At 36.9% G+C, this 13,000-nt stretch overlaps 1 protein-coding gene across 3 annotated transcripts in view; it reads right to left on the reverse strand.

Moving 5' to 3' along the window:
* Positions 1–13,000, reverse strand: part of MACROD2 (mono-ADP ribosylhydrolase 2) — a 2,303,223-nt gene that overhangs the window by 2,231,318 nt on the left and 58,905 nt on the right. For all 3 annotated transcript variants that reach the window (XM_043982733.1, XM_043982732.1, XM_043982731.1), the window contains exon 3: positions 4,027–4,134. In XM_043982733.1, coding sequence (XP_043838668.1) covers positions 4,027–4,134 — 108 coding nt within the window. The remainder of the gene's footprint in view (positions 1–4,026; positions 4,135–13,000) is intronic.

Raw genomic sequence — 13,000 nt, forward strand, 5'->3', positions numbered from 1 at the left:
TGTAAAACCCTGAATTTCTTAACTATTGAGACCAGCAAGAAGCAAGCTAGGTAGCACAGGGGATACATTGCTAGGCTTGAAGTCAGGAAAACCTGAATTCAAATTCAACCATAAACACTTACTAGCTATATGACCCTACTGAAGTCGTTTCTGTTTGCTGGAAAAAGAAAGGAAGGAAGGAAGGAAGGAAGGAAGGAAGGAAGGAAGGAAGGAAGGAAGGAAGGAAGGAAGGAAGGAAGGAAGGAAGGAAGGAAGGAAGGAAGGAAGGAAGGAAGGAAGGAAGGAAGGAAGGAAGGAAGGAAGGAAGGAAGGAAGGAAGGAAGGAAGGAAGGAAGGGAGGGAGGGAGGAAGGGAGGAAGGAAGGAAGGAAGGAAGGAAGGGAGGGAGGGAGGGAGGGAGGGAGGGAGGGAAGAAGGAAGGGAGGGAGGGAAGAAGGAGAGGAAAAGAGAGAGAAAGAGAGAGGAAGAGAGGAAGAGAGAAAGAAAGAAAAAAGAAAGAAAACAGAAAGAAAGAAAGAGAAAAAAGAAAAGAGAAAGATCATCACCCTCAATCTTTTAATCCTTTATATCCAACCTGATGGACCAGATGGCAGGGGTGATGGAATTGATTTTCATAGGGCATACAGCTGGTCCAAACATGGAAAAGGTGGTGAAATAGATAAAAACCTTCCAAGCCCTGGTACAATCTATGTATCTGGTTATGCTATAACTATCTGCAACACCCCAGAAGTTTTTTTATCCATTAATTTGGTATTTCTGGATTTGCCAAAGCAAAGTAGTCATGGTATACTTAATTGATATACTCATTTATTCCCAGAGCCCAGCCCAGCACACCAAATTTGTCTGTCAGCTTCCAACACCCACATCAACACCCACACCAGCCATTTGCCAAATGGGAAAAAATGAAAATTTTAGCTTCATTTCACACTTCTCCCTGTCATGAACTCTACATTATAGCCAAACTAGATTACTAGCAGTTCCCAGAACCTGACAATCAATCTCCTTCCTCTATGAAATCACATGATCCATTTCCATCCTAAAATACTCTTCCTTCTCAGCTCTGCCTTTCAGAATACTTATCTTCCTTCAAAGTTCAGTTCACGTACAACCACCTTGAAGAAGCATTCTCTAACTACCCTGAGGTTCTGGTGCTCTTTCCCACCTCAATTACCTAGCCTTTATATCTATGTTCAGGTTATATTGCTCCAGTAGTCTGTAAGCCTCTTATCTTTGTACTCCCGGTGTCTGGTAACACATACTAAACCAATAAGAAGTGTGTATGAATTCAAGGAAGACGGAGTTTATATTTCAGTGAGAGACCTCTGCCTTTACAAAGAAATCTGCAATAGTTTGTTTGTTTTACCATAGCTGCTGTATCTCCAGGCTTTCCACCCTAACAGTACCTTTCATCAATCTGCTGAAACTACCTTGAGGTTTGTCAAGTGCTTATTGCGGGGGGAGGGGGGGGGGAGGAGAAAATAGATGTATTTTTCAGATCAGGAGAAGCATTCAGCCCTGTCTCTTATCTTCTTGTATAATACCCAGTGTCATAATGGAAGCTTACTTCTCATATCAACCTGTTCAGCACCCCAGCCCAGCATGTAATTTCTCCTACAAGTTGATCATAAGAGGAAATTAAAAAAAAACCTACAATGTAGGAAAAGTAAATACTCAGAGTAAAAGTCATGGTGGCACCATCTTAATATAAAAACAGTAAATTACATCAATGGTATGCTGATCATCATTTGTCCAACCTAATCATATTTCTTCAGATAGTGGTACAGTTCAATCAACATCAGGTTTGACTTCATTATTACTTGTTTTCCCAACATCAAAATATGCGTGCAGATATGCTGTCATGAAAGACCAAATGTGGACACCCAAAGGATCATTCACGTTAACAGGTAGGCTGCTAAAGATAGCAAACATTGCCCCTACCTCCCAACCAATTTTAATCCACAAACAGCACTCATAGAATACATATTCTCAGATCTAATTATCTCCCCTCTATCCTCCCTATTCAAGCGAAGATCAATCTCTGATGAAATCCTGCACCTCCTCTTCTGTCCATGTATCATGGGCAGTACTTCATCTATGCCATGAAAGGGAACTTGTTTAAGACATGGTCACTGGAGACTTCTGGTGGCTACAACTGTAACACAACATTTGCTCGTATGTCCAGACATGCAAAGCACATGTCAAGTATCCCATGGAAAAATTGCATTGCTTGGCAACTCCCACCCTTAGCTAGTTGGCAATAATACTGAATTTCATCATGAACTTGCCCCTATTCCATGGAAATTATGCCATCTAGTGGTAGTACACACCCTAACTAAAAAGGTTTACTTTCTTCACTATAGTAAGCCTCCCACCACAGAACAAGCTACTCAACTATTTCGTTTCTCTTAATCTAGCGATTAACTCTTTTTTTCCAATTCTTTTTCTATATCCTCATTTCCCTTAATTTTTGTACATGCCCCATGTGGAAATCTGTTTTGCTTGATTACACATAGTTGCCTCCTCTATTCTTGAAGGACTGTTGCAGCTCCAGGGCCTCCCCTTTCATATCATCTCCCACCAGAGTTTCCTTTTTATCTCACCATTCTGGAGGGAACTATTCACAAAGGTAAAGATTCCTCTTTCTACAGCATATCATCCTCAGTCCAACAGGAAGAAAAAACATGTAAACTAAACCCTGGACCTCTATTGCCATCAAAATGATTGAGCTGTTACTGCCTACCACAGAATTTTGTCAGATTTTCATATATTCCTTCATTCAGGATACTTCCTTTTAGGCTGTTACCCTTAATTTTTTGTTGTGGTTTTCCCCGAGCACCTCCATAGTCGATGACTTCCAGGAAGAGTTAGAGGCTACTCAGGCTAATTTTCAATGTATCCTAGAGGTAGCCAAAGCAGCATGTAAACAGGACGGCAAATTCCATCACAATACTGGAAAATTCTTGAGTAGAGGGTACCTGGTGATCTCCCTATTACCTTTGTACCAAAAGACCTTTCTAGAAACTAGCAGAGAGATTCTTCCCCATCACACAGGTGATAAATCCCATGACTTAAGGGACAGGATTTATCCTTCAAATTCTTAATCTATTACTTTTTCAACTAACTGGAGATGCTTCTTCCATTCAAAAGCAACCATAAATTGAACCTCCATTAAAGTCTTCCTCCAGGGCCAACAGCCATAGAGTCCATCTTGAGTTCCATATCTGAAATTTTTCCGGCTTGCTCAGACCAGTCAAAATTCATACTTCATTGGCAGTGGCCTTCAAGAACTCAGGAATCCTCTAACACAGGGTGAGACAATGAAGTAGATAGACTTCTTGACATGTTTGAATAAACTAAAACATACAGTATACATTTGCTTTTGTTGAAATATGCTAATACACATTTAATCACAGTTAACATACAACTGAGAAGATTGTTTACTGTTTCAAGTGTCTATTGCTATATACCACTTTAAAAATAAAATAATAAAAAACTAAACCAAAATAATGGCAGTTATAAAGTTTAGGAATTTTCCCTATATTTAGATTAGACGTAATATGATTCATAATGGTTTGTTGCTTCTTCTCCAAATGTAAAATTAAAGTGTGAAGTACTTGTAGCTGCATATTTGAAAAGTTTAATTCTATTGCACTATTTTAACTTTTGAATGACAGAACCCTTTTGAGATAATACTGCAGCTGAAGTAATCTCTAAACAAGCCTTACCCACTATCCATCACACTACACCGGTCACATATACTTGCCTCTATTTAGCATATGCATTCCCTGTATAGTTAGAATACTAATTATGGTTAACATGTGCAATTAATCTTTGGTCTTACTTTCTATTCAACAACAAAAATGCCTAAGTGATTAAAATGTCCCCCAACACTTTGATGGATACCAAGTAGTATAAAATTTCTATAAAATATTCACATTATATTATGCAAGGATAGAATATTTTTACATGCTAAATACACAGTCAACATCTCTCTAAACACTGTTAAGTCAAATATAAAGCTACTCACCTGCATTGACTATGGCATCAATCTCAAGTAATGTGATGTCACCTCTATAGAGCGAAACTTTTTCACTCAAATTTTTCTTCACTTGTGAAACTTCCTGGGCACTTTCATCTATAATCCAGAAGAGAAAAATGTAATATATTTTAAGCGGTACTCTTTAAGAGAAATGTCATGCATTATAAAATCTGTTAAAGGAACTTTAATATACAATAGTTTGTTCTTAAAGCTATAGGTCACAGATCAGGTTTATATTTGACAGTCTGTTACCTAAATGACTGGTTAGAGAAAGAGATGTGTTCAGTGAACAAGTAAAGAATAACCCAAAACAACTTTAGTCCTAGGGACACAGCAGCTACTCCACAATTATTGACTAGTTGATCATTAAATTTCCAGCTATGTCAACAACAAGCTGCCATTTTCTATAATTAATTTTATTGCAAAAATTCCTGGCTTTTATATCAAAAATATACATGTCTAGTTTCAGTTTGAGGTAAAGAAAAAAGAGTTGTACAATTGATAGTAGTAATATAATCAAGTCTCATGATAGGGCAAATTTGTCCTCCCTCCTACTGACCTTTGAAAACATTTGGTTAAGAATAAAAATGTCTGAGAGACTTCCATGTGAAATAGACCTTCTGGGGGGAAGCTAGATGGCACAGTGGTTAAAGCACCGGCGCTGGATTCAGGAGTACCTGAGTTCAAATCCAGCCTCAGACACTTGACACTTACTAGCTGTGTGACCCTGGGCAAGTCACTTAACCCCCATTGCCTGCAAAAAAACCAAAAAACCAAAAACAAACAAACAAACAAACAACAACAAACAAGAAATACACCTTCTGGTCAGCCTTAGAGTCAGGGAGAGTTGGATTCAAGTTCTAGTTCTAGTTCAAGTTCTACTTGGTATGCATATACTAGCTGAGTCACCACTGGCAAGTCATTTAATATCTCAGAGCCTCAAGTAAATCTCTTTGACTCTAAATTACAGATAAAATGATGATCTACACTGGAAGGAATTTCCACACTACTATTTCCCTACATAGATGAAATCACAGGTCCAGAAAAAATACATATAAATATGTGTGTGTATATATATATGTACATACATATATATGTACATATATATGTACATACATATATGTATATTTATAACATGTGCATATATCTATAATTACAAATGTGTGTGTGCATATATGTGTATACAGACTCTTAGGATTCATCCCTTGCCTAACAGTAAATACTAAACTCCCTCAGAGAGGGAAACTCAGGAATGAGCAATCTTTTCCATTTGTAAGTACTTCTCATTCACTTAAGTACTTGTGATTCACTCTAGAGGGTGCTGCTGGTCTAAAACCAGAATCAAAAAAGCCTGTATAAAGCCCAACATGTTTAATATATAGTATTTTTAAAAATCAAAACTTTATCTCTTCAAATCCTAAATGTCCCTTTTCTCACCTTTATTTTTTTAATTATTCGAACTGTGACTATTATGAGGTGAGCTTTCAAAATTATTTTTTGAAGAAAAACTTTGTGAGCACAAAAAGCTAAGCAGTAGACAAAACTATGAAATTGTTATGGGCAAAACATTCTTAATAAAATTCTATGCTCTAATCCAAAAAAAATACAAGTCCAAAAATAATATTTATTTATTGAGCTGTCCTTAACTTATGAAGATGATTCATTTTGTCCACTGTCAGTAGAACATATAATTGAGGTGTGGCATGGGATGGGAAGAATTGTGTATGTGGGGCAGGGGGGAGGCAAAGAATTGAAACTAAAAAATGTCCATCAATTGGGGAATAGCTGAACAAGAGTATGGCTTGATGAAAACCTGGGAAGACTCTTAGTAATGAGTGATACAACTGATTCAAAATAAGCATAATCAGGAGAATACTGCATACAGTAGCAGCAACATTGCAACAATAATCAACTGTGAAATACTTAGGTACTCTGACCAAAACAATGATCCAAGACAATTCCAAAGGACTCAAAATACTGTAAGGGGACTAAAATTCTAGCTATACTATCTAAAATCTAATGAGTGGTTGCCAATAAATTATAAGCTTTAGCAAGAGTATTTAAGTGTTTAAGTATTTATTAAAGAGCATTAGGATCAGAGAGAAAGGAAAAAATCTAACTATTTCTAAGAGACCCTAGCATCCGACCTGCCATGGAGAGGTCAGGAACAAAAAGAGGAAGAACCCCTCCACCAGCGTCCACTTCCCCCTTTGTGTCCTCCTCCCAGAAATGGGAGGATCCTCAAGTTGATTGAATGGTAGCTTTGACAGACAGTACCCACGAGCAAATGTCACTTCCTGACACCAAGGAACTGACCACATGGCTTGCCCTCAGATGCCTTCTCCTCATGGCAGAGCTTTCCTACAGTATCTCTCCAGCAGGTGGCATCATTCCAATAGTTACAATACAAAATTATGTCTACCTCCAGAGAGAACTTATAAACTGAGTACAGATTGAAGTATATTTTTCACTTCTCCAATTTTTTCTTGCTTTTTTTCTCCACAACATGGTTATTATAAAAAAAAAGTTTACATGACTTCATATCTATGAGTGTAACATTGCTTGCCTTCTCAATAGGTAAGGGAAGGGTTCAAAGAAATAAGAGAAATTGGAATTAAAAATAAAAATTGAATGTTTAAATTTTTAAAAATAAGCATTTATTAAGTATGCAATACATTCTAGTTACCTTGATAATCATTAGGGATACAAATAATACATAAAATAGACCCTGTCCTCAAGGAACTTACATTCTACTGGGGGAAACAACATGTCTATAATAGGTATATGCAAAATATGTAGAACTGATGAAGTATAAACTTAAATGGGAAGATATGAACACCTGGATGGACCAGGAACTGCCATCTGCATAAAATGACATTTGAGCAAAATTTTGAAGGAAGGCAAAGATTTTAAGAGGAATAGGTAAGAAAGGTAAACATTCCAGGCATGAGGGCAACCAATACACAAGAAATAAGGAGATGGAGGATTGTGTCTGAGAAACAGCAAGAACAGTGTGACTGGACAGCAGAGTGTGTGGAGGGGAATAATGTGTAAAAAAACTGGAAAGACAGGAGAAGCCAGGTTATTAAGAGCTATAAATGAGAAACAGACTGAGTAGTTGATCCTAGAGCTAATAGGAACAATGAGAGTTTATTGAGTAGAAGGATGACATTTAGACCTACTATTTACGGAAAGTACTTTGCTAATCATAAAAAGAATGAATTAGAGTGAGAAGAGACGAGTTAGAAAGACCAATTAATAGGCTACTGCAAAGTGATGAGGGCTAGGGTATTTTATAAAGTGTGTGGTCTCCCAGTAACTGAATAGTAATTATGGCCCTGAATAAGATGACCAAAGTAGACCCTGGTAGTCCATCCAGCATCTAAGCAGCTCCATTCTAAAAAAGCAATGAATGAAGAGTCAGTAAAGCTTGTCACTTAATCCTTGGGTCTCAGTTTCCACATTTGTTAAGATGAAGATGTTTGTACAGATGACCATTAAGATTCAACTATGAATGTATGATTGATCCCACTGATAAATCTTAGATGGTATAATTTTTTCTCTTACCTAGTCAACCTCAATTTTTCCATTCATTGTAAATACTATTTATGTAAGTTAATAAGTAACACTTGAAATTAGAAAGAAAATGTCTAATTGGGAACTTAGAAACATTATACATATTATCAGAATTTATTTAATATAGTTCATTATTATATGGACAAATTTCAGGTCAAAATGTGTTCCTTGAAACTACATAAAGGAAAATGTTTATATCATAAAAGGATTAGCTTTGCCAGAATTTAAAAATGCAAAAAAATTTAGGTACGTGGGTATGGGGTAGGGGGTAGGGAAAGGGGTGAGCCCCAGAAGTAGATAAAAGGGATTGCACTGTAAGAGTACTGAGAGAATATTAAAATAGAATGCTTATTCTTGGGAGGATTTAATTTCTGACTTTGAAGAGCATTCAACATAGCAAAGTGCCAAAGAAAACTGTCCAAGTGCTAGAAAGCCAGATCAAGATATGATTGCCTTTAAACAACTAAAGGGTAAAAAAGGTATAAACTAACAAAATATGGACAAAAATGTTTAAAATAACAAAACACAGAAACTATTTGAGGAAAATAATTACCAGAAAAAATGGAAAAATTAAGCTCTACTTTTACTATAGTCCATCAATACTAAGTAAAATAATTCTAGTTTTGAGAAGTTATCAAATGGTACAATGGATCTAATACAGTGGGTCTGGAGTCTGGAACCTGAGTTTAAATCGGGTCTCAGATACTTACAAGCTGTGTGATTCTGGACAAATCACAACCTCTGTTTTCCTCAGTTTTCTCAACTATAAAATGAGTGTAATAATAGCACCTATCTCTTAGGGTTGTTCTGAGGATCAAATGAGATAATTTTTGTAAATTGCTTGGCATATATATAGTAAGCACTTGATAAATGTTTTTTTTTTCCCTTCCTTTTTACTTTTATCGGAGAAATTCAGTATGGTGTGACTCTATGTTATTGATTTGGATATAACCCAGATCATCATGTCCTTTCACAAAATAGTCATCAATTAGTCAAATATATATTCCCTAATCAGAAACTCTAATATTCCTCTATCTCACCATAGCTTCTATAATTCTACCTTTCAATAGGTTCCACCTCTCCTAAACCTATTCATTATCTTCATTAAAACCTCCAATCCCTTCACCCCTTAGTTCCTTCTCAGGTCATTACCCCTGCTGACTTCACTTTCCTCCCTTTCCAATCTCCATCCACTAGTTGGCCATTTCACCTCTATACTGTCTTCTGCTCTCAAATTGCCTCATGCTTTATCCTATCATGCTTATATTTGCAGAAATTCAGCCCTAGATTACTCCACAATCGCCTCATCTCCTATTCACAACCTGCTAAATGCAACTACAGGAAATCTCCCAACTGCTAACTGGGTACATTATAAACTCATCCACTCTCAGATTGGGCCTCACTGCAGCAAAGTTCTTTTATTTCTCTCTAATTCATTATCCTTCTTGATTCCCTAGCTCACTCTCCATAGAAGCTAATCCAAAAAAAAAAGAAGCTAATCCAAACTTCTCCTCACCCCTCTCAACTAAGCACCTTGACTTGTTTTACTAAAAAAAAAAATGAAGCTACTGAATGTGAGCTCCTTCTTACCACATTCTCTCTTGACATCATCTCCCATTCTCTCCTCCTTTCTTTTTCTTCCCCTCACTGATGACAGAGGTGGCCCTTCTCTTTACCAAGCCCAACACAAGTGCATGACATCCTATCAACTCCTGTCTTTTACAGCAAATTGCATTCTCAATTATCTCCACACAAACCATGGTTCCTTCTCTACTGCCATCTAAAATGACCAAGTGTCCCCTGAAATGTTGTACTATGTCTTTCAAACCTTTCTTAGCTAAATATCTTTAAGTCAAACAGCTTGAAAAAGCTATCTATACTTAATTTCTTCACTTATTCCACTCCTCAAACCTTTTCAATCTGACTTCTGACCTAATTGTTCACTGAAACTATTCTATCCAGGATTATTAATGATCCCTTAATTGACACATCTGATGGTCTTTTCACAGTCTTCATCCTTCTCAATCTCTCTGTTGCATTGTGACATCACTCTCCTGTCTGCTTTCTCCTTAACAGTCTCCTTTGCTGGTTCATCATCCAGACCATGTCCCCTAACTCTGGCTACTTCCCCACGGTTCTGTCCTAAGACCTCTTATCCCTCTTTGAGCTCTCTTGATAACCTCATCATCTCCCATAGGCTGAACTATCATCTCTAAGCAAAAAGTATAGTATATGTACATGTCTACATTCAATATATGCATGTATATGTGTGTATATATATACATATATAAATTTTAGTAGGGTTTTTTGGTGGTTTTTTTTTTTTTTTTTTTGGTGAGGCAATTGGAGTTAAGTGATTTGCCCAGGGTCACACAGCTAGTAAGTGTCAAGGGTTTGAGGCTAGATTTGAACTCAGGTATTCCTGAATCCAGGGCCAGTGCTCTATCCACTGCGCCACCTAGCTTCCCCCTAGTAGTTTTGTGTTTTTTTTTTAGTAAGGCAATTGGGGTTAAGTGACTTCCCCAGGGTCACACAGCTAGTAAGTGTTAAGGGTCTGAGGCTGGATTTGAACTCAGGTACTCCTGAATCCAGGGCCAGTGCTCTATCCACTGCACCATCTAGCTGCCCCCCCCTAGTGGTTATTTTAAAGGTTATAAAGGCATAGCATTCTGAAAACTAATGGGATGAGATTAGGGAACAGAAATACAAAAATACATAAAGGAGTAATTAGAAGGAAAAAGCCATTATTTTGACTATGTCATTTCTTCCTCTATTTCATATGGGAACTAATATTTTATATTTATGGGGATGGTTATTAACATTGTAATAAAGGTTGAAAAAAGACAAAAATTCAATTCCTTTTTTTCCTCCTGGGTACTGCCATACCCAAATGGATCAGCAATCCCACTGATTAGAAAGTTCCCTCCAATGATGTAGACCCTACCCCATCTACACCTACCTATCTTCTAAGAATCTTAGCACATTCTCCCAAAAGTTTGCCACAGAGGGTCCACCCAGTGTGCTAGAGTCCTTCATTTTTTATCAACATCACAAGAATATTGGCTGCCCACTTGTCATTCCTCATTCTTGCCAAGTAACCTGTCCAATCTTCTCTTCCTATCATACAATTCCTTGCTATCATCCTTTACTTCTGTTTTCCTTCAGAGTTCTCCATCAGTTACTTACTTATATACTTATTTTTTTATGAGGCAATTGGGGATACATAACTTGCCCAGGGTCACACAGCTAGTAAATGCCAAGTGTCTGAGGTCATATTTGAACTCAGGTTCTCCTAACTCCAGGGCAGGTGCTCTATCCACTGTGCCACCTAGATGCCCCCTCCATCAGTTATATTTTGTATCCTTTCCACTGTCCTATGCATGATGGTTATATTTAGTTCTTCATAGTTAATAGTGTTCTGTGTCTAGCTTTCAAGCAACACTAGTATAATATGAGTATTCAAAAGATGGGCTTCTGGGGGGCAGCTAGGTGGCACAGTGGATAAAGCACTGGCCCTGAATTTAGGAGGACCTGAGTTCAAATCCGGCCCCAGACACTTGACACTTACTAGCTGTGTGACCCTGGGCAAGTCACTTAACCCTCATTGCCCTGCCTAAAAAATAAAAAATAAAAATAAAAGATGGGCTTCTGTTTTGGTGAAATTTGATAGTCAATGCAAGAGCTTTGCAATTTCTTGAAAGCAATCCAACCTATTCTTCTCCTCTTAAACTTTGGGCTGGGCTCACAGTCCATCTTTACAATCATATGAACTTTAATTACTTAATTTTACATGAGATTACTGGAAATATTAGCCTAAACATATATCACACATTTTTTCAATTATAAATCAAGAAAATTAAATATATGTTATTAACTCAGGGAAATTATTACCAAGGGATGTACCCCAATTTTCAGCCCAAATGTCTTTATATGACAAGTTACATGAAACATCTTAAATACCTCATTAGAACAAACCATTCAGTAGACAGGTTAATCCGTTTGTTCTCATTCAACTAATTATTCCACAGTACTTTAGCAGCAATACTCATTATACTTCTAATGAAATTTTTGGTCACTTCCTTCTTTCAGCACAGAACTCCAAATTCAACAAATTAAAATTAAACGGACATATTTAGTGCATGGTTTTCTATGAAAAGCACTCAGACAACATGTAAAAGATTAGGTACATCTACTACTGTTTTTGGTACTCTTTGTTCACTCTGAAAAACAGGCATTTTTGTTTCTGATGTACTCATGGCTACAAATCATGAAATACCATAATCTCTGAAAAGACCAAAAATGGCAAGATATAATGGAAAGATACTTGATGGATGTAAGCAGACTGCAACATATTATCAGTAACATAGCATATAAGGTATCATCTAGGAAATATTTGATCAGGAAATTCAAGAAACCTTGTTAAATATTCATATGTCTAATATCATCATTCATTTCTCCCTTGGTACCATGAAATAAATAATCATGAGTTGGCTTTGGAACCAGAAGTCCTACCTCTGACACATAGTGCCTAAGCAAATAACTTACTTTCTCAATGTCTAAGTAACTAAGACAATAAGTTGCAGTTGATTAATGAAGGAAATTTCTTCCTCCAAGAGTCCCCTATAACAATAGAATCACAAGTACACATCCAATTCCTATCCCTATCCTTATTTCTCCTCTAGCTTGAATTAGTTGATGTTAAAATATCAATGTTAATGAGCAATTTCCCTCTTCTTTTGTGCCTCTGCCTCTAGCTAGGGAAGGGGAAGATGTGCTGGGTCGTGTAACCACATTATACACCCTGAATGTCTATCCCAGATGCCCTCCAACAACTAAAATCCAGATATGTGGAGAAAGAACATAAGTCAACCATACAACATATGTATCCAATTCTGTAATTACCTCAAAAGAATGTGAACTATTTAAAGGAAATTAAAAACCACCCAATTATAGTTTCTTCTAAATTAAGCTGAAATTTCTCTTATCTGGAATTTTCAGTCTCTGATTATCTTTATCTATTTTACATTTAGACCAAAATAAGGTATAGAGGGCTTAGGTAGATTGATCTAAATCACTCAGCAAATGGAAAAAGGCAACATCTGATGCCTCTAATCACTTAACTAGAGCCCTTCTCTTTGAATTGAACATGTTGCTACAGCTAAGAAAAGTCAATACAACACAAATCCTCTATAGAGGCAGTATAGTCTATTGGAAAGAAGACTAGGGTAGGAGACAAGAAATATAAGTTCTGGTCTCAGTCCTGTCATTTACTAGCTACAACATTAGACAAGCTATTTCAACTCCTAGCCTCAGTTTCCTTATCTATAAAATGCAATTAGACTAAGTCATCCCTAAAGTTCTTCCCATGGCTAAAATACTGTGTTCC

The sequence above is a fragment of the Dromiciops gliroides genome, chromosome 2 (assembly GCF_019393635.1).
Source record: "Dromiciops gliroides isolate mDroGli1 chromosome 2, mDroGli1.pri, whole genome shotgun sequence".
NCBI lineage: Eukaryota > Metazoa > Chordata > Mammalia > Microbiotheria > Microbiotheriidae > Dromiciops > Dromiciops gliroides.